Raw genomic sequence first — 22,761 nt, 5'->3', positions numbered from 1 at the left:
GATGAGCAGAATAGTGATCTTTTCATGCTGGTATAAATCCAGTTATTGCTCTAAGGTGAGAAGAGCTTCTCTTGCATCTCCCTCTGGCAAAAGAGCAGAAGGTGATGGTGCACTCATGTCAATTCACACTAAAACCTTGTGCTTAAAAAGTAGCAGCATCATCACACATCAGCCTAAGATTAGTTTAAGAAAAGTCAACAATTAGTGACATGCAGAATTTATCCCTACGAAAACTGAATAAAAGCAAAATATTTCAAACTCCAAAGGTAACAATCAAAATACAAGATCATAAACCATTATGAGAATATACAGAAATATATATAGATTTAGAATATATATATATAATACAGAAATTCTCTTTGTTGACCTAGCTTAAACAATTCATAGCTGTACCACAATGAAAATAATCTATTTTAAATGGCATTTTAGATACCAGATACATAACAATAATATACTTCTGTATATTATACATATAATGTAGACAGAACAACTTTGGGATGCAATTTTTCTAAGTGCAAAAAAATTATGCTTGGGACTTAAATTCAAATATTGAATTTAAATAAATCAAATATAACATAACTACAATTGAAGGAAGAAGAAACAACTTAGGTAGCATTTAAAATATTCATGGTCTCATTCTAACATCAACTATCTAAAACATACAGGGAGAAAAAAAGGTAATGAAATGCTCAGTAAGGAAGATAGGAAAAAAAGCTAAAGACCATCAAAAAACACTTAGGAGTCTTAATTCATGGCTTTGAAAATGCCAGAGTAAACAAATCTGAAAAGCTTAGACAGCAGTGCCTTAAAGCAACAAAGAGGAAGCATGATACATGTTAATTCTCTAACATGTTTATTTTATTTTACTGTTTAACATGTTTATTTTACTGTTTTCTCTTGTAAACTTCATGTTAACATTTGTAGGACACACTGGCAACAAAATACTGTGAAATTCGCAAGCTGCATTCAGCTCCTAATGCTTACTTAGCTGACAGATTTGTCCCACATCTGTGCAACAGAACTGATGGAGTTGTTCACGAGACACTCTTATGGTCATTGTTGTTAAATTACAGCAGTGCTCACCATTAAATTCCTTCTACATCTACCTGTTATCCTCTTCTAGGTCAGCACATCCATTCATGCATATTTGAAAAGATTCTCAAGCTAACACCCATAAACAGGCACAAGTAAGGCCATTTTATGAAGTTTATTGAAGGAATACAAAGGAGGTTCCTCCCAGCACGTTAAACACTTCTTTTCTCTTTTTAACATTTATATTTTTGAAGCTGGAACTTCTCACCTGATTTTTGGGAAGACAGTGCTACTACCAAGGCAGGATCAATCTCACAAGGCAATCCAGCAGCTGATGACAGTTCATATACATTCATTGCCACCTGAGGACCAGAAGAAAGACAACACTGAATGCTTTCATGTCAAGATGATGAAGCAGGTTTTGCTGTCATGCTTAAAACAAGTTTGAGGCACTAAAGAATTTCAGAGATTTGGCAAATGTTAGACAGAGACTGTAGATTTTGTTTGTTTCTAACCTCCACAGAGCAGCTCTGTCTGTACTTCATGCACCAGATGGTAATTTTGTTGTGTCAAGCCAAACAAAACTCATACACTTTCCCACATTATCTCCAAAGCAACACCCTGACTTGCAATTAGCTATTTCTACATCTTTATTTAATGTTCAAAAGAAACTGACATATTTTCTCTACCAAATCTAAAGTATCAGCTAACATCTACAAAAACAGCATTAAAAAAAAAAAAAAAAAAAAAAAAAAAAACCCAAAAGTCACAATCTGGTGAAATAGACTAATGGAGAAATCTTAGAAGATGCAAATGTTACACAGATTCAGTGTTCATTGACTCCAGGCACGAAAAATTAGACTCTAAGTGGCCACAGCACTTGCAGGAACTAAGAACATTTTGAAATGTATTCCATTTCCCAGTCCATCCCAGGATGTCTCTTTTGTTACCATTAACAAGCACTCAACATTGTTGTTTTCTCTTTCCATTTACTATTTCAACTAAGTTTCTAAAACCATAGTTCAGATGTCACTCTGCAAAAGCAGGTCTACACCAAATACAAATGAATGCAGGGAATATTAGCAATGTCTTACTGCCATTAGTATTTGGCAAGTTTCACACTTTTCCCATAAATTCTCCTGTACAGCTGGGCAGCTCCATGCAGTGAATATTGTGCAGACTGTCCTTATTGCTCCAGCCTGCTCCCTGAGGGCAAGCTTTGGTATGAAAAGCAAACAGTGCTGTTTGCACAGTCCAGGCTCAAAAGAATCATAGAATCCCAGAATGGTTAGCATTAGAAGGGGCCTTAAAGCCCATACCTGCTCCTTTAGCCCAGGTTGCTCCAAGCCCTGTTTATCCTTGCCTTGAACACTTCAGGCATGGGGCAGGCACAGCTTCTCTGGGCAACCTGTGCCAGGGCCTCCCCACACTAACAGTCAAGAATTTTTTCCTAATATCTAATCTTAACCCACTCTCTGTTATCTTAAAGCCATTCCCCCATGTCCTGTCACCACATGCACAGTGGAACAAATGTAAGCCTGTTTCTAAAGGCCTGTATAGACACCTCAAGAATTTAGTATTAAAAATATCCAAATCAAAGGAGAAGAGATCCCCATTTTGACAGTCACACCAAATCATATGTTTTGGGAATAGTAAAATAAAATAACACTTCATAACAAGTATAAATTTCATCTACAGCTTTAAAACTATTTATACTTTGGTTGGTAAATTCAGTACACAGGAAATTACTATGTTATTATGTCCTAAAATATGCCCAATAGCGTAACTGTTTCAATCCACTGTACAAAACCTTGTAAAGATCTGTCTCTTAATATGCCTTTCAGAAAAAAAAGTTTGCCTTATTGTCCCAAAAGAAGACTTTGTTACCTACAGTTGCTCAGCTGTGTGTGACAGGGCAAGGAAAAAGCTCAGACAGTAAGCTGCTAATTGTCCCCTGGGTTTAATTATTAGCAGGCTCACAGAACATTCCTGGCTCCTCCAATAAGATGTTTCCAAGACCAAGCTCTGGCAGAGTTGTTGGGGAGTACATATCAAGAGTTTCCAGTATTCACAACAGGCACTATGGACAAGATTACCCAGGTCTGGCTTCTCCATGCACAGTCCTCCAACATTATCCAGACAAGCCATGAACTCTCCAACAAGTCTACATAGCATCTGTGGCTGGTATCATGTGAACACCAGCACAGTGCAGCACATCCACAGTGGTTAGAATTTATTTCAGACATTTACAACTAAAAAAAACACCAACACACAAAATAGGTATATTTAAGAATTCCAGGAGAACTACAGCAGAGACAAAGAAGGCCAACAGCCAAATATTATGTGAAGCAGAAGGCAACTAGGTAGTGCTATGTGGCAAGAGCCAGACAGCAGCCCTCAGCAGGGATTTTTTTTGCAGTTGATAGCTTTTTTTTTTCCATTAAATGATTCCAGTGACTGTACATATATATATATATATATATATATATATATATATATATAATTTCCAGAAAAGAAGCAGCAATCACTACACTCTCTTGTATCTGCTGGTACTAAGGAATTCAGTGATGTCTTTGGAGATCCACTAAACTGTTTCAAATGATCTGTTATCATCACCTCAAAAACATTAATGGTAAAATACTGTCTTGAATGATTACTGTTGTAAGCTTTGTCCCACCTTACTTTTCAGCACTTCTTTGATACTAGAGAGTGTAAGATACTTTCTGAAAAAATCAAGCAAAGTAAGCAGTGAACTTCCCATCTCATCTCTTCTGGATGCAGATTCCTCAAGATCAATCACGTATTGAACATGATGCTCTGATGATCAACAATTTTCTCCACAACTACATTTTAGTGGGAATTTTAGAAGGGCTTTTCTTGATAAGTGCAAAGGCAACTTGCATCATTTTGACACAGTTTTTTATCACGAGCTTGTACATGTGAAATTAGCATTTCCACAGAATTCCTCTGTTGATCTATGAATTTCAGTGTTTTCTGGGACATCAGACATTCATGGCTGGTTTATCAGCATTGCAAGTTTCAAACAGCATGTGATTATATTTTGGAATGAACTAGCATACATGTAAAATGTCAGTGATTTTAACTGAAAATTAGCCAGAATATAACTACTCAACTGTGTCTGCTGAAATCATGAAGCTCACAATGATGGACTCTGAACTTAATGAATTTTCATACACAGAGAACTTAGTTACTTTCCTCAAGAGTTAACAGCAAAATGTGAATTTCAAGTTCAGGGATAACAACATATTCTGGCCCTCAAAAACCATACTTTGCTTGAGAGCAGATTTCTAAAAGTTGTTTCTGGAAAAGTAAAAGAGATGTACATTGTATATCCCAGTGCACATTCTCTGCAAACCAAACTGCTGCAATACCATTAAGCAGCTGAAATCCTTCCAAGCTGCAATAAGAAATTAAAAATCTAGACTTCAGCTACTGTGCATACATGTCCAGAAGCCATGTGATGTGCCAACAAGGGTTTTTGGATGGAAACATACTCTCATTCAGGAGAAAGGTACCTTATCTAAGCTGCTAACTTTTTTTTCTCAAGCATTTCCTACAGTCAGTTCACAAAAAATTTCAATTTAAGGTAAAAACCAGACTTGTCACTATTATATGCACAGAGCTCCAACCACATATGAAGAGTTCTTGAAATATTTTGTTTTACCAGTTGTACTGCTCAGTGTGAAGCAGCTCAGCATTCTTCCTCTTGTCATGTTTTAACACTTGATAAATTTTGTTCTTAAGTCTATCAAAGTTCTCAAATGTGATTACAGGCAAATGGAGGTTTGTGCTTATTCTATCAATTGGTTGTGATTTTTTCCCCAGAACATTAAGAGGCTGCAGATCCTCATTTACTAAATTCTTACAAAAAAAAAAAATAGAAAAAGGGTGTTCTTTGTGGTTTTTTTTGTGTCTGGATGTTCAACACTAAACATGAAAGTCTTGTCACTTACATATTTTCAGTAAATTCCAAAACTACTCTACCACCCTTTCAGCCAAACATTACCTTCATGTCAGTCTCTCTTGGAATGTGGTCTTTGAAGTCCTCAATGGAACTTACAAGGAAAGGAATGTGGTAGGATAAGACCTAAGAGACACAAATATGTACAAAATGAGAAAAATTGCTTCCCATGTTAATTATCTGTTAGACAGTACCATTATTTTACTTGGCTTACTTTCTTTTTTAATGGGTTTTTATTTTACACATTTGTATTTGTTTATAGATTTAACACATTAAAGCCTAATAAATGTTTGCAATAAAGAAGAGAAATAAAAGCCTTTAAAATAAGTAAACACAGAAAACATGATCTAAACTAAATCTGATGCTTTAATATAACAGTTTCTAAACAGTACTCAAAGAAGAGATTGCCTCACCCCAAGCTGCAATTTGAAGTTCAGTTACAACTGAGTATTGCCATTTTACCCACGTCATCAATCTTTTAAGAGGTGGCATTCCTGAACAGTTAAGCTTCAAATATCCTAACATTCCATTAAGTAAAATACAAAGAAAATTATTCAGAAAATATTCAGTTGTTTCTTACATCTCTAAGTGCTTCCTGTGCCAATGACCGAAAAGACAAGATAACACCAATAATTGTCATTCTCTTCAAAACACTGTCAACAGCTGAAAAGAGAACAATGGACAAAGTGATGAAGTTTACAAGCTGAATTCTTCAATAGGAGAAACAAAATATTTAACAAAATATTGAAAACAACAAGGTACTGAGAAAAAGCCATTCCTTAAAAGAGCCAAAATAACCAGTGCTAAAGTAGGTTTTTATAGCTGAATCCACAATGGGATTTTCAGTAGAAGACTATCACATTTACCACTTCCTGGAATGAAACCTAGTATACACAGCTGGCAGTCTTGGATGCTAGCACTGATTCTGTGCTTTCTTTCTTTTTCTTTTCTTTCTTTTTTCCTTTTGAGAACAAAAATGTCTCTTTATTGTAATTATTTTTTGTTTCACATTCTAAAGCTATGTACCAGGCTTCCACATTACTGCTGCTAGGTATTATCATCCCTGAAATGATGCTCAAAACTCATCACTAATATAGTGCCTGTGCATTAAATAACATTGAAATCTCACTTTGTACAGGAGAAGACTGGAAATGTTTGAAATGAGCCATCAGTTTATATGAGCTCACGTACATTTTGCTGCTTACGGATATTCAATTCAGAGAAATTAATTTTCCCATTTTCTTTACAAAGATAAATATAGAAAATAACTGTATCTTATTAGGATCTTGTTAGATACTCACATGATAATCTTTTAAAGAGTGCTGCCATCTGGTCTGGCTTGTCAAAGCTGGTCCTCATTTGTGTTAGAACTTCAACATTCTCCACCACAAGTTTCTATAAAGAAGCAAGGATTCATGTCAGCTATAGATTTCAGCATGTTAACTGGAAAAATGCCTGATTTGGGACATTTCAACTTGACAGAAAAGCGACTAACCCCAGGGAACACAGATATATCCACTGTGTTCTTAATGGGACTCCAGTATCAATATTATCTTTAGTCATTACTATACACAAAAGCAAGCCCTGAATCAAAAAGCAGAGTATTAGACAGCCCTTAGAACATGATTTTTGCATTGAGCAATGTATACCACATCTTAAAGGAATTTAACTCTGTAAAAATCAGATAATAGGACCTTATGCCGCTCAGCTTTTTAGAAGTATATATATTAGAATAAAAAAATCAATTCACAAAGTAATCAATTCTTTGGGATTGCTTTCACTAATTATGCTGAAATTTAATGTTGGTAAAACTAAAAAATGTAATCAAGAGTAGAAGTGAGATTGTGAAACTTTGGTGCAGTTTACTTGAAATTTTCTTCCACTAGAATATGAAAAAGCAAAGACATATCTCCAAGTCCCAACACTTTAGCCTGAAACAGTTAAACTGAAGTGCAGTAGTTTTCATTTCAGTTTGGCCAAAAGAAAATGTGTCTGTTTCTAATTTTTAACAGCTCTCATATATGCAACTTGTAAGATTAGAGTACATGTAATAACTTTCCTGAAATCATTCTCCAAATATTTATCAGATTAAAATTTAACTTAGATTGCATAATCACATCTCTAAAATGTCAGATCCAAATTTCCTGCTAGCTGAGGAACTTAGGCTGTGCCAAGCTGCGTTTTTAAACTATCTTCAGGCAAAAAATAGATAGTTTATTCTTAAAAAAAAAATTTTTGCAGTCTCAATGCTAAGTACCCTACTTCAGAAAGGGAAAAGTTATTCTGTCTACTTCTATAGAGGACAATGAACAGCTAAGAAAATGCACATCTCTTGTGTTCTGTTAAACATTGAAATGGTTTTCCTTCTGTTTAAAGAACACTTCAATTAATGTTTTGTATACTAAATGAAGACAACGTAAAAAAAAACCCTGAAGGACAAAGGAAGAAACAAAGATATTCTGAATTGGGGGTGGTCTTCCAAAGTGATTATTAATAGTTTTATTTTTCAAGTAGGTGCATTCCAATCCATCTTAATTTCCAGAGGAGGCAGCAGGAAAAATTAATATTCATCAAACATATAGGCCACTAAGTTTGGAACACAATTAAATATTTTATAAAAATCTAAGAGGTATACCTGCAGGAACCTACTACTAAGGATTCACAAAGATCTAACCTTTGATAGTTTTGCTAGCTGCTTTAATAGTTTTATTTTACTTCATTTCAACTCACATTGAGAACAGGGCAAAAAACCACAGCACCTGGCAAGCAGGCAGATGAAATTTTAGAGTAAATATTCCTGTGACCACAGGAGGAGAATAAAAACAACACAATCTATAATGCTGCTATGAAATAAATGGTGGTCTGTGTTTACTCCCACTTGGTAGTAAGCAGCCTGTGCAAAGCAGATCTGTCCAACAACTGCACTGTATCATGATCATGCTGTTCCCAACAAGCTCGAGTCTATCCATAATCCACCCACTCTCCCTACTTTCTTATTTTCAATCAAAAGCAAGGAAAGAAATAAGCTAGAAGATTCTTGGTTAGTTTGCTGCATTTCGTAGAGGTCCCTTCCCTTCTGATGCCTAAGCTTTTTACACATTTTTCATACATTTGTAGCTTTGTAGATTGCTAATGCATGGTTGTATATCCAGTACTTTACCCCTTTCCCCTAGATTTTAGAACAAAAAGCTAACATGTAATACATTCCTGAAAATACTGTTTATTGTCAGGAAGAGGGCCTACAAGATGAACATTTTTGTTTTTCCAACCAGAATCTGAGAAGTCATAACAAGAAGTGGGGCAAAGAAGCCCTTGGACCAACTCCAAGGGGCTGACCCAGAGGTGGGTTACTGGGACAACCCAAGCTCCTACTGGATTTACCTGTTAGATATCCTAATTAATTAACCTTATCAAACTGTAGAAATCCAGTGGTGATCCCATCACCACTGGGACACCAGGGGGCTTCCAATAAAGGTCTGCTTTTTACTTTCCTATTTTAACACTTTTGCAAGGGTTTTTTTCTCTTTTGATTGTAGGCAACACTTCCAACTCAAACTGTGCAATTACTATGAGTAGAGTGCACATGTGCATGGATGTGACACACTTTTATGCTGAAAGCCAAAGCAAGAGTGCTCTGTGCTGAAATCAAGATGGGCAATTTTAAACCATCCAATGTATCAAAACTTGGCATTTTACTTTCAATCCCTCAAAGCTCTCCAGAACGCAAGACTGAAGGTAATAGCACATTGTTACTCAGTCAAGTTTTCAGCTTCACAAAGAATAATCAGCACATTAATTTAAGATTTAAAAGGAGGAGGCTGGAATGTAGTTCAAATAGTGGCTTAAATGAGGCAATCTTTCCCTTCTTGTCCCAGTCTTAAACTTCAGATATAAAACTGACACCTGGTCCCACTTTGCAGGAAGCAAAGCAAGCATGTTGAACTCTACTTCTAATAAATTCCCATTTTCTCCTCTTGTTGCTTTCTTCCCCCAAACACAGATGCTTCTCAGGGCTCTCTTGCTAAGCCAACTATCTCAGCCAAAGAGATGAACATTTTATTACTTTGTTTTTTCCACCAAAAATGTGGTCATGCACACATGGATTTACATCATGCTCTGCTTACCCTCAGCAGTATCAGAAAACAACAGATTTCAGACACAATTCAAAGCTGCTTTTTAAAAAATACACACACCTACAACACAAATTGTGCTGATTTTGAGGAAATATGATGACTCCTGAGTAAGTGAACAAATAGTACAGCAACAAACACTTGATAAAGGCCTTTGTACTTCACTTGAACGTGACAGATGTCACTTTGTGCATAGTGAGGAGTTAAACCCCACCATTCTCACCTGGAAAGCCTCATGCTCTAACTCAAAAATTGGAATAAGGGATGGGCATAAGGAATGAATTACCCTGGCAGGCTGGGCACTCAGGTCAGGGGTGCTGCATGCTCTTAGGCCTGCTTGGAAAGCATAAGCAGCCCCTCTTCCTTAACTGTGACAGTGAATAAAAGGCTTCACACCTTTTCATCATACATCTCAGCCTTTCAGCAGCACTGCAACTAAGGTGTTTACAAAAAAACCAAGATCCTTGAAAGTGCAACACAGGATATATTAAAACCACACAATTCTCAAGGTCTGGTATGCTAATAATAAATTGTTATTGAAGAAAGAAAGGACGTTCCTTACATCTCTTAGGTATTCATGTACTTTTTCAGAAATACAGCATGCATGAATAGTTACAAAAATCCCTTCGTTTAATCAGTAATTAAATAAACTGAAAATTATGATATGTAATAACATCTTAGAATTAAATCTGGAAATTACAGTAAAAAAACAAGTCACAACAAAGAATATGTAGGACAATTAGTGACATTTTAATAGTATGACTATCCAGAGAAAGTAGTATTTATTAAAACTTCTTTCCAGAAGGAGTTACACAAGTACCAAGTGGTTCCCCTGTCACTGTTTGCTGTTTTGAATATACATAAAACGAACTTCATTGACATGCCCCCATTTTCAATTTTTTTCACTGCATCAACTTCATTACTTGTAGTGCAGTAGATGTGAGGTTTACTTATCAGAACACAGATATTTATAATAAATGGTTACTGCTGAGGCAGAGGGAAAGACATATGCAAAAACGAGGAAAACTAACAAAGAAAAAAGGACCTAAAGTCTTTCACCCATGTGAACTAAATAATAGATGCATATAGACATCATTGAGAAATAAGCCCTTATAGATTACTAAGACAGATTTGAGATTTTCCTGCAATGTTTGGAGAGTCAACAGTCTTGGGTAAGGGCTCCACAAACACCTGGAGATCTTCAAAAACATTTCTCTTCCCACTGATGGCAAAAGAGAGCTGACTTCTAACTTAGAGTATCTAACACGGAAACAAACAGTCTGCATAAAGTCCTGCACATTCAACTGTTGAAGAGTGTGGGATACACATATATTGCCTATGCAAACTTACTACAAAAGAGTAAAACTCACAGCTTTATTGGTTTGTTTGATGCAGTCATTTTAAAAAGATGGCATGCAGAAACAGAGGTATTAAATATCCTAAAGGAAGTTTAACCAGAAAACTACTGCCTTCCCACCCACCAGTTTCCAAAGTTACCTTAAGCTCAGCAACCTGTGAAGAGATGTGCCACATCAGACTTTCACTCAAGAACTTCATGCCATATGGTCCCAGAAGTTCAGAAAGGGCTCTCATTTCTGAGAAATAAAAGAAACTCTTATACTCCCAATATTTCATCTTCATTTATTTGCAGCACATCATGTATCTAGCATGGTGCTTTAAGTGCAAAAATATTTTACCCCAGAGTATAATTTTAAAGACAAGAATTTGTATGGTAGTAAACTGAAGCAGTAGTCACCAACACATAATATACCCATCTCTTTAGCTTAAATGCAATGCTACTTTGACCAAAAATAGGAAAAGTAAGACAAGAATAAAATGTCCTTAAAACACTGAAGGCTAACAACTGTTAACTGTAAGAGTTAGCTGTTATTTCAGTAACAGCTGCTCTGAGAGTTGCTGTTATTCCAATTACTCAAGCAATACAATTAGTGTCCTTCACAAATATTGAGTAGAAGCATCAAAGTTTACCTGATATATCAGAGTACTCCTCAGCATTAAATGTCAATTCATTTTCTGTAGGCAGATTCACGAATGCCTTCATAGCTGGGAAATAGGCTATGTGACCATTGCTGACTTGCCGTAGCAAAGTCTCCAAATACCTTATCAGAAAGGGGAAATGTTTTAGGTGAAAAGGCACATCTTCATGGGCACTCTATGCAGGTGAAGTACAGCTGTGTGACAAGGGACAGCAAAGCCCATACACCGAAGCTTTGTTTTCATAGTTCAACTAATGCCTGCATTTTACTCTATGTCTCATCCCTATAAAAAGTCTAAATTTGCCAACAGGCAAATTTCAAGCTGCTTTTAACAGGTACAGAGAGAAGTAAACATACGATGTTAGAAGTATCTAAAATAACTCCACTTCTCCAATTCTAGGTTTTTCATTAAACAACAGCAACAATAAAAATCTCTAAAAAACTTCTAACAACATAAAATACTTACCAATTTGTGTACAGACTGGTGATGGTTGGCTCACCATGACTGTCTAAATGCTGGGTTTGCTGAAGCAGAACATTGTTAAACACTCGTGTGATGTCAATCTGTACATAATTCTCTATTGACTGCAGGACTGTCATATAGGCTCTTACACTGGTCAACAGCTCTGAAGGCTTTGCAATCTCTTGTGTTGCTTGATTATACATAGTCATTCCAACAATTGACCTTTTGGAAACAAAAGGGTAGGAAACAAACTCATTTCTTAGTAAAATTCAACAAAGATGCAGTTATAAAGATGATTTTATAGCCACAGATTTTCACAGAATCATAGAATGGCCTGGGTTGGAAGGGACCCTAAAGACCAGCTAGTTTGACCTCTGCTGCCATGGGCAGGGACACCTTCAACAGACCAGACTGCCCAAGAGCTCCATCCAACCTGGTCTGAAACATTTCAAGCATGGAAAATATTCACTTTACTTGAAAACTTCTCAAATCCTCAAGTATAAAACTCTGACCAATGCACATGCTACACCAGCACTTTTAAAAACCATTTTGGATTCCAAATTTTGGATTCCAAAGACAACCGTATCTGTGGTTCCAGTAAAAATTTCATGAGACTAAGAATACTCACCAAGCACTTTTTAAATAAAGTTTTTTCTCCCCCACAGGTATATGAGCAACCCACACTGTGCAAGGCTTATGTAACAACTATTTCAGCAAATAAATTAATTTTGTTGAAGTCTTTTAAAATGCAGAACTTCTGGAAAATGCAAGAGCAATCATGAAGTGTTCAAAGCATATTATCACAAAAAATTAGTTGACCAAAGCTGCTGTTATAGTTTGAAATATCTTTTTTAAAAAACACATAGCTATAGTATAGTGTGAATTGAAAAATACATCAAATACACATGTAAAGTAAATAAACAGAAATCCTATTATGAAAAATACATCTCCCTTCAGCTAACACAGTGATTTCTATCTTTAATCAAGGAACCAAGAAATGGCAGGAGATATTTTAATTTGCTCAAATTCTCACTATAAACAAAACCAGGCTTCTAATAACAGATGGTCACAGGCCAGCTTCCAAGGTAGAGCAGAACTGAACAAAGGACTGTATATTGCATTTTAACATACACGCACATGGACCATACCCAGTATGTCGCTGGAATCAGGTCCTCAAAAAAGTGTGTCAGGGGATCCTTAAATGCAGTCTTAGTAAACAAATACTTGTTGCAGTATTTATTTTAAGTTTATAATGGTCTCAGACTTTTAAGAGCTAAGCTTTTAAGTAATATGTACTTTTCAAAGACAGAATAGCAATTAAAAAAAGAAATCGGTAGATCACGACCTTCACCACAGGTAAACAGGATGAGTTACTCTGGAGGAGAACATCACACTATTTAGAGTAACTTTTTTGTTGTTGCTTGGACATACGTAAGTATTTTCAACAGTTTGTTTCTGAGGCAGTCTCTTATTTTAAAATAAATTCAAAATTGATAAAATAACAAGATGAAGTGGCATAATAAGCTCCAGTCCAATTACACACAACACAGAGGAGCTTAGAACAGCAAACAAACCCTAACAGTGAGACACTAACACTGTCTTTTAAGGAACACTGAAAGCCTCTGAAAGAAATGCCACTTGAAGGTCTGAAAAATAATTATAAATTGCATATCTGTTCTGCTCTGCTAACAAGTTTCATTTCTTTCATGAAGCAAAAAAAAGGAAAGTAGTCTCTGAAAGTAATGTTCCTGTTGCTTCAGCCCCAGCCACAAGCTGACCTCCCCCAAATCAAAAGAATAAGCACAAGTGACCAACACTGGTTTAAAGTTCATGAACTTGAAGAGCTGACTTCTTAAAACATTATGAAGTTATCTTCATTTTTATGCCACCTTATCTGACTGATGGAATGCTCCAGTGACCTAATATTATGTCTTAATGATTAAACTGATTAAGCCTTATATTCTGCTTGAAATATATAACCAGTAATCTTTGGTATAAAAAGTAGGATAGCTGGCTGGTTTAACATGAAGTCCTCTCCAGAACTTGCCATTTGCCTATTTCTGTAAAAAATTATGGGAAGATCAAGGTAAGGACAGACAGGAATATCAAACATCAACACTTCATTATATAAAAAAGTAATATATTACTTTCTGCATATTAATCATAATAAAGTAATACATTACTTTACTGCACATATTCTCAGCTGGCTTTGTTAGATATTGACTTCTGATTTTTAAACTTCCTTTCAGCAAGGCAGTGGACTCAAATACTCAAAAACACTCCAGCACTGTGCAAAAAAAATGGTGGGAATACATGTCTTCATACATGCCTAAAAACAGCCATCACCAGCTCCTACAAAATACACAGGATTGGGAACACAGGATCTGACTGTTAAATAGATTATATGGATTTCAACATATTATATTTTAAAACAGGAACTATTGTGTATCTCTACACATGAAACTTAATAACCATTCAGCTGGGACTCTACTCCTGGTTCCACCTTTAAAACCTAGTTTAATGTAGTAAGTACACAGTATTTCCAACATAAACTAGCAAAGGTTTATCTTGTGTATGAATGCCTCTAACTCTATAATATTTCTTACTTGGTAAAGCGGATTTCCAGGTGAGATGTCAAATATTCTCTTGGAGTAAACGTGTGCTCCCAAACGACCATGTTTGGTACGTAATTGATTGAGAAGCAGAGCTCAGAAAGTGCAGTATGCAGTTTGTCCAGGCTTTGAAACAGACAGAAATTAGAAAAATATTTAATGTAACAGAAGTGTATATTATCATGGAAGGCACATACAGAATGGATAATGCTTCAAAAGCAAGTACAGGTCTAACTCTTCATTATCACGTTCTGCTTTGAGACACTTTCCTAGCATATTTAAAAACAAATATTTTGGCCAAGACCACATCCTACAACTGCATACTGACCTGCATTGCATACAGTGATGTGAGATATTTTTTAATCTATATATAGATTTATTTTTTTTTTATCCCCCTCCAAAAAAAAAATAGATGTTTAAGTGATCTAGAAGACAACAAGAACTTCCTGTCAAGCCTGTAGTTAAGAGTGCTAAAGCAAGGTAGAATCAAAGATGCCACCCACTCCTTGGACTCACATGCCCACAGTTAGTATGACTATTCAGGAAGCCTAGCTACAGCACAGGGATTCTTTCTGCTCAGGAAAGGAAACAGCCAAGAGATAAATTCAAGTGATAAACATTCCTATTACTTATGCAACAAAATTCAGTCTCTATACAAGCCACAGAAGCATCACAAACTGCAAAGCTGTCAAACTTACAGCCAATTAAATTTATTCAAACAAATTAAGCAAGAAGCATTCAATATGTAAAACATATTGAAATGTGTGAAACACATTTTGACTTTGGATTCAAGGTGAAAAGAACAGAAGAAGCAGCTTACTTTGTCACAACCAATCTGTTTTTCCTCATGCTTTCTACTCCTGGTTTCTCCCTTTCAGGTTCTCCTTTCTTTCCAGTCTGTTTTTTTGACTTCTTGTTCACTGCTTGACTGATGGTTTTGGCACAATGTTTTGGCAACAACTAGTAAACAAAAAGAAAAAGCCCCTCCAAATTAAAATCCGGGGTTTTTTTAGCACATCACACAAATAACACATTTCATTGCCACAAATCTAGTATTAAAAATTCTTGCTCAAATCACCTTCAATGTTTTAAACAGAAAGTTTACCCAAAAACACAGAGAAAAAAGTGAACAGAAAATATCCAGACAATTGAATGGAGAAAATCTCAAAGGAGAATTAAAACAGACACAACCATACTCACCTGATCACTCAGTGTACATTGTTCTGTGCAAATGTCTGTGATAAGGTTTCGAGCCTGCTTGGCCATTTCATCCAAGAACATGTTACACAAGGAAAGACTACGATCCCCAATATGATGTCGCTGTTAAAAAGGGAGAAAAGGAAGCAGAATTGTCAGTCTCCCATCAGTCCTACAGCACTGCAGAGAACAGTTCACTAATCATATAACTAGGATATGGGAAATAATAAATTAATTAGTCCTCAATCTTGACTCCTGGCTGTTTTTTTTCTTTTTGGAAGCAGTTTGAACCATGAAATTTTCAAAGTCACCATTAAAAATATTTTTTTGTAAAAAGACGCAGAAAAAAGTTTGAAGAAGTAGGTTTTCACATTTAATTTTGAACCAAATCTGCTTTAATGTGTCCAATATTCCAAGGTCTCTGTGAATGTCCTCTTCATTAATAGGTGCCAATACTAAGTCTAGGGGGAAAAGAGCATGCAACTCAAGCTATAGAGAAAGCAGTGTCCTTCAAATCACTGAGAAAGTCAATAATAAATCCCTGCTGCATTAATTTCTGGATTCTGTTCCTTTCTCACTGGATCTGCACAAGAACAGTCTCTGTCTTGCTGAAATCCTCCTTTCACCACTGATGTTTACTTTCTATCAGTCACACTAAGACACACTGTACACAGCACAGCAAAGATTATTTTTCCAAAATGATAATGGCTACCAAGGCATACAATTCAGATATTGAATTTCAAGTTCTGCTGGCTGTGGCAAAATGTGCTTGCTGCAGCTGCACAGTAACTAGTGTCCAGTGGACTTTGGCTACTGATTTCTTACTGTTACTATAATTGTTCTCAAACATGTCTCTTGTACTGAAGGGTTCAGCTGTCCAGGAAACTTTTTAATGCTTGTCTAATATAAATAGCATTGGCTGCTATTTAAAGCAAAGCATACAAGGAAAATACCTGTATAGATGTATATTGTAATGAAGTTAAGCAGAAAAGAATTTTATTTTTAAATAAGAAAACCCCATATTGTGTATATTACAATAAATCTTATTCAACTAATTGCTGATGAGCACTGTTAGGAATGAAAACAACATTTTCATAAGCACTAGATAAAAACGGCCAAGTTAACTCCCAGACTAATTCCAAAGTCAATGAACATACAGGAAATATACTAAAGGATTTATGCCCTTAAAACAAAAATAGAAAGAATTTCCTCAGATTCTAACTGCTTCCTTTAACAAAGAGTCCATTTCTTCAAGCAACACAGTATTTTTTAAATCCTAACTCTAACCAACAAGATTGCTATTACCCAGTTCTGACCAAAACAAATGCCTGCATTATACTGTGTATCACTTTTTTTTTCCTCACTGAAGAAGCCATAACAAGCCATACAACAACTTGGTATTTCCTTCTCCCAACCATGAGTTTATAAATCATTTAACAGGAAAACTGCTGCTTCTAAGTTTTAACAGGCATATGGGATTTATTACATCTAAGCCTGAAAAGTCATCTAATTTTTGTACCCTAGCTAATCCCTCTTTAAAGCAAAGATCAAAATCCTTTCTCAGTTGAGAAAAGGATTTAGAGATTTATGCATGAAGAGTCATCTAACAAGGTATCTACTTGTTTTACTTCCATTTTTATATTTTTAGCACTCTCCTCCCTCAAATGTTAAACTGCCATAACAAACACCTTCTTGCAGTGTTCACCTCTAGCTCACTCTTTGTTGAATAAGAGATGAAAATAACCTAAATTTAAAAGTTACCTCTTCAGGGCACAGTTCATGGGTACAGCTCATAAAGTGAGTGCAAAGCAGTGGGAATGCAATTGAGTATCTTGATTGAGAGGGAAGCTCCAAACACTGCTGAAACATCTTCTCAAAAGCACGACTATAAAAACTGAACAGAATTGATCAGTTATTAATCAGACATTTAAATGCTATACGTATATTTTTTGCTGCTAATAATGTTTACTTCCCACAAACCAAATGTGACCATAAACATTTTGTATACCAAAAACTGCCCCATTCTTTCATCATTTTTGTTTGTTTTCTGCATTCAGTTCTTATGCATTTTATTTGCACATCTATTTTACATTATTATTATTATTAAACATATTTTTATTTTGACATTTGCCACATAGGGACTGTAAAAACTTGCCCTTTTTCCCAAATAGTACAAAGGAAAAATCTGCAAATGATTCCTGATCAATTATAATGACTGTCAGAACATGTTTGACAGATGTTCTTAAATACCTTTTTCAAACTAATTCTGCTAGAAACCAGAAATTCTAATTGATTCTTCCACTGGCCTATCTTCCTACAAAGTGTGCTATTTAAAAATTACACTTGCAAGGACAGAACAAACAATAAATAAATTGTACAGTCACTTTAGTAGCATACCAAAAGATAGAAAGATCTGAGGTTTCCACCAACATCTCCACCAAAGAATCTACCATTTTTGTGTGGAAAATGATTGTGTTCATCATTTTTCCTAGTTCTCTATGGTCTGCAAGGCCAAGTGAAGCTTTAGAAACGCTGGTGTAGGCCTGGAAAGACAACACAATTTTTATGTTATACCTGCAGCTGCTTTTGTGCAAATTCCATTGCTATTGCTCAACACCAATGTTAAATACTGTTTGTGCTATGCATAGGACATCTGTGTGTTTAAAGACCATGCAGGGATTCTTCTCCTTCCACTAGAGCTTAAAAAACAGCAAACTGCCTTTCAGTGAAGCTCTAAACAACCACTGGATATGGCACTAATTCACAGATAAACTGCTGAACAAATGTATTGGCAAAACACAAATTTGTAATCTCTCCCTCACCAGTGTAGACACGTTGAATCACACTCTGCACACCCACCAAACAGCTCAGCCTCAACGCATTCTATTTCTGAACTGTTATAAACACCCCAAGGGATGATTTGCAAGAAGTACCCAAAGCAGACAAAGTTATATCAAAACATAGCAAATTATCTGTTGAAGTATTTGTTTGATTTTAAGAGTAGGTTGTTTTTAGATAGCCTGTCACCCACTTGCAGTGTGAGACTAACCTAGAACAGTAGTAATTTATGAAAGATTTTGATTTTAAGTTAGTGAAACGTCATGCATATTTACCAATTCTTACCTGCAACCTGAACCAATCTAATCTCATTCCTCTGAAGTCAAATACCTCTCCATCTTCAACTACATCAGGGAAAAATATAGAACAGAATACCCTTAGAAAACAGTAACAAATTCAGATATACTCTTCTAAAAAACCCAAAGTACTAAAGAATTATTTAGGTAATGAACTTCATGTTTTTACCCGAGAATTTTGATTCAGTACAGTTGCATTAAAAGGAATTAAAATATCTAGATGAAAATATGTGCAGTATGTTTTCTATATTAAAAGGCAGGATTACTACCCAATAGCATCCTTTGGAAAATGGACACACCACAAGAAGCAGATACAAAAATGAAAGAGAAACAAGGGAACAAATGCAGTTTATCACCTTCTACTAATTACAAGAAACTTTTCAGAGGAATCTGGCAGTCTGTTACCAATTTTTCAAGATCATTTAAACTCACCTTGTTTCACACTTAGTGAAGTCATTGTGTTTACAAAAGAGGACATGATGATTGATTCATCCTCTGGGCACACGGAAAGATTCTAAAAGAAAGGTTGTTGCTATTATTATTGTTATTACTTTAAACTTGGTTTATGAAACAATATCAATATCCATGCCCCATTTATCAGCTACACTCTGAAATGTTCAAAAACCTACAAGAGGTAACTTAATCGATGGAATTTTTCAAATAGTGCTATTTAATAGTTTTCACTTTTTAATTAATTGGCTGATGACAAATACCTAGAAAAGATTGCTTCCAAACCAGTATCAGCTCAAAATGGGAACATCTGTTAGCAAATGTAGCAATACTACGTTTTCTGTCCTGTCTGCAAAGAAAACCTGGCTATGGCAGGATATAATGGAGCCCACATCAGCATCACTTTACCTCCAAAAAGCCCCTCTCTCAAAGTTTTTTTATTAAAAATTCAAATTTATTTTACTAATTATTCAAATTTTACAAAATGCAACATAAATCTTTTTAGTTTTAGCCATATGACCACACTTCTGTAAGTAATGCAATGCAGAAGTTTCTCATAATTCCAGCAATAAGTGACATTGAAACCTAAAGGCTGAAAAAATCCAAATTACCACTCAATCACTTGTCTAATCTGATGCTTGACAGCTGTTATAAATTAATGACAACTAAAATTCAAGCCCATTTTTCCCCTCATTTCAGCTTGGGCTCCATCTAGTGGGGTCACCAGGGAATAAAAACCAAAGCACTTCAGAAAGTTTATCCTTTCTTGGTTGGGCTAAATAAGAAAAGCTTTCTACACTCCTTCAGTGACAGTACCAGTTTCACAGTCTCTAAACATAACAGTGCTTCATAATATTCATATATGAATACTGAAGTATATAGATTCATACCACTTGTAATGGTCAGAAACTGTGTCAGGGGATGGTTAGGTTGGACATTAGGAAAAGGAAAATATTAGGAAAAGGTTCCTCCCTCAGAGAGTGGTTGGGCACTGAGCAGGATCCCCAGGGCTTGGGTCACAGCCCTAAGGTTGCCAGAGCTCAAGGAACATTTGGACAACACTCTCAGGCACACGGTGGGATTGTTAGGGTGTCCTGTGCAGGGCCAGGAGTTGAACTTGGATGAGCTTTATGGGTCCCTTCCAGCTCTGGATATTCTGTGATTCTATACAAAAGCCACAAGTAAAACTCTAAATCCCAGAATTAAACAGTAAGTTAATTTGTTTTACTCTGTGAAGCTCATCAAAATCCACAAACTGGGATGCATTTTATGATGTCATTGTGGACAAAAAGCCCTGTTAAAATTTGCATTTGAGAAAGCAGAACCATGATGCTGCCATACCTGCACCAGCTCATTTAAGACCACAGCATCAAAGCCAGAGAGATACTGTACATAATATCTCTGCATCACTGGTCCGTATTTCCGCACATGTGCCCTGAGCTCCTCCATGTAGAATATCAGCTCAGCTATGTGCCTAGACAAAAACACAAGGAAAAGCTTAGAGATGTCACTCAAAATATTAAAACAAATTTCTATCATGGGAATTTCCTCCTATACCATGCTTTTAAAACGATTATCAATAGCTAATTTCTGTATGAAAATATTTGTTAATGTTGTGAAAGGAGCTTACAAAAGTAATTTTCTCTGCAAGGTTAAATCCACTCAACAGGACATAAGTAAGCAGGGTATCATCATAGTAATCCTCCAAGGTCTGTATAACTATTCAGTTCTTTTTCTGAATAAGAAGCCCTTCTGTACAGCTCAGTTTGAAAAAATGTTTTTCTCAAAAAGTGGTTAAACCTGAAAAATATAAGTTTAATAGCTGCTTTTCTGGTTTTTTTCCCAAGCCATGAGGATGGTTAAATAATTGCACAGGTTGTTTCAGAGAGGCTGTGGAACCTCCATCTTTCCTTAGCACCTAAATCCACTGGAGAGAATCCAAGATATTCCCACTCCAGCTCTATAAATGGCCTTGTGATTGTTACTTGTTTAAAATCCTGCAGTCTTTCAGTTCAACCATGTGGCCAATAATCTTGACAAGTCTCCTGCCTATCCACACTTGTAAAATCTTGTAATCATGTTTCTCATTTTTACCATCTGTTTATGGTGACAGGCTATATTACATAACTAAAGCTTAGCTGATTTAAAAGACAGTTTTGCTGCAAGCGACAATCTATGAATCAACAAATAAAAGTTTTTTGAAAGTTTTCTTGCCTCCTTCATTGATTTGATCAATGCAAAATCAGTGAAGACACATGAAAAAGCTTCATTTTTGCCTATTCAAAGTAAAAAACCAAAACTTATATAAAGTATTTTTATTTTATAAATTAATTTTCACTGATGTGCTCCAATTTCTAGGACAGTATTTCTAGTTTTCTGTTTTGGTGGGACACTTATTATTCCCAAGTAAAAATTTTCTGAACATTCTCAGCTGCTTCATATAGCCAACCTTTTCCGAGATTCCACTGCCTACAAATTTATTTTGTCTGTGAAATTCTAGTATTGAAGGTGCTGCACTAAAAATGAACATACTTATCTATGAAATCATCTGCGCTCTTCTTTGGCATATTATCTGCATGACGAAGAAGCCAAATAATTTCATCACGAGCAAAGGACAATGCCATAAATACAAAAAGTGCCTGAAAAACAAGAATTGTTCACAAGCTTATCAATACACACACAACAGCTGAACAGTTTGTGCACTCAAGAGGAAACCAGACTCTAAAACCCAAGAACTTAAAAAACTAAGTAGGTCTTCTCACAGCAAAGTGAGGTGTTTTTTCCCCCTCATAGAAAATAAATATTGCATTTACCACTGAGAAACAGACTGGTTTTTGCACAAATGAAAACCATAAAAGCTTTCATTACCTTGGGACCCAAGAGGCCTGGCTGGTCAGACAAGACAGTGGCAAGTTCTTTGAGTGCAGAACGTAAAAACTTGCGTCTCTCTCTGTGCATTGAACCGCTGCATCAAAAGAACATACATCATCCACTATGCCAGACAGAGAATACTTGATTTTCAAAAGCATTTAAGACCAGGCATAGGCAGATTATATTATACCAACTTCAAAAGTTCAGTATTTTGAAGAATGTGGTTCAAAAATTTGGCATCCTCATCACTAACACCACATATTCTTGAAGCATCAATAAATTTAAACCCCAAGTTCTCTGCCCCTTCTGTGATGTGCATTTGACTATATTAAAACATTTTCATTTCACCTGCTTTCACCTTTTGTAATCAGACAAAACATAACTAATGAATGAACTAAATACTTCTGTGCTGATAATTTGAAAAATAATCCCAAACTTGGGAAGATAAATCGATACTGACATTAAGCAAATCCAGATTTAAAAGAACAATCAGTAAATTATCCATTTGAAAATGCATGACTAATTCTGCATTTGACAAATTCTGTTTGTACAATCATTATAATTTTAAGAAAACCAATCCTAAAATCTGTCAGAAAAACTTCTGAAGACACTTACGCATGTGAAACAGCAGCTTCTTTGCACTCTCTGATGTCATTGATACGCTTGTTGTAGCTGCAAGTAAAAACCAATCAGATGGGGTATAAGAACCAGCAGCACATTTTAGAAAGAGCTGAGTGGGACTTGAGAGAAGCTACAATGTTATAGCAAGCAGGATACAGCAGAAAACACACACCGGCTCCTGAGCAGAGCTAAATGCCAAAACTAGATGTCCAAACCAAAACTACTTTCTACTGAAGTACTCCTGATGTTTGCTGCTAGAGGTCTCAACTTTG

The 22,761-nt window shown here is 35.8% G+C and overlaps 1 protein-coding gene across 2 annotated transcripts in view; it reads right to left on the bottom strand.

Annotated features, from left to right (window-relative positions):
* Positions 1–22,761, bottom strand: part of NCKAP1 (NCK associated protein 1) — a 59,305-nt gene that overhangs the window by 9,398 nt on the left and 27,146 nt on the right. For both annotated transcript variants that reach the window (XM_041487688.1, XM_041487689.1), the window contains exons 10-27: positions 22,484–22,540; positions 21,866–21,962; positions 21,530–21,636; positions 20,339–20,471; positions 18,980–19,061; positions 18,537–18,595; positions 17,811–17,956; positions 17,175–17,307; positions 15,417–15,536; positions 15,037–15,176; positions 14,211–14,342; positions 11,608–11,826; positions 11,134–11,264; positions 10,642–10,739; positions 6,316–6,409; positions 5,595–5,677; positions 5,060–5,140; positions 1,301–1,394 (exon numbers count right to left, since the gene is read on the bottom strand). In XM_041487688.1, coding sequence (XP_041343622.1) covers positions 1,301–1,394; positions 5,060–5,140; positions 5,595–5,677; positions 6,316–6,409; positions 10,642–10,739; positions 11,134–11,264; positions 11,608–11,826; positions 14,211–14,342; positions 15,037–15,176; positions 15,417–15,536; positions 17,175–17,307; positions 17,811–17,956; positions 18,537–18,595; positions 18,980–19,061; positions 20,339–20,471; positions 21,530–21,636; positions 21,866–21,962; positions 22,484–22,540 — 2,006 coding nt within the window. The remainder of the gene's footprint in view (positions 1–1,300; positions 1,395–5,059; positions 5,141–5,594; positions 5,678–6,315; positions 6,410–10,641; positions 10,740–11,133; positions 11,265–11,607; positions 11,827–14,210; positions 14,343–15,036; positions 15,177–15,416; positions 15,537–17,174; positions 17,308–17,810; positions 17,957–18,536; positions 18,596–18,979; positions 19,062–20,338; positions 20,472–21,529; positions 21,637–21,865; positions 21,963–22,483; positions 22,541–22,761) is intronic.

This window comes from Pyrgilauda ruficollis, unplaced genomic scaffold (assembly GCF_017590135.1).
Source record: "Pyrgilauda ruficollis isolate IOZ18807 unplaced genomic scaffold, ASM1759013v1 scaffold83, whole genome shotgun sequence".
NCBI lineage: Eukaryota > Metazoa > Chordata > Aves > Passeriformes > Passeridae > Pyrgilauda > Pyrgilauda ruficollis.
This window is presented reverse-complemented; position numbering and strand designations above follow the sequence as displayed.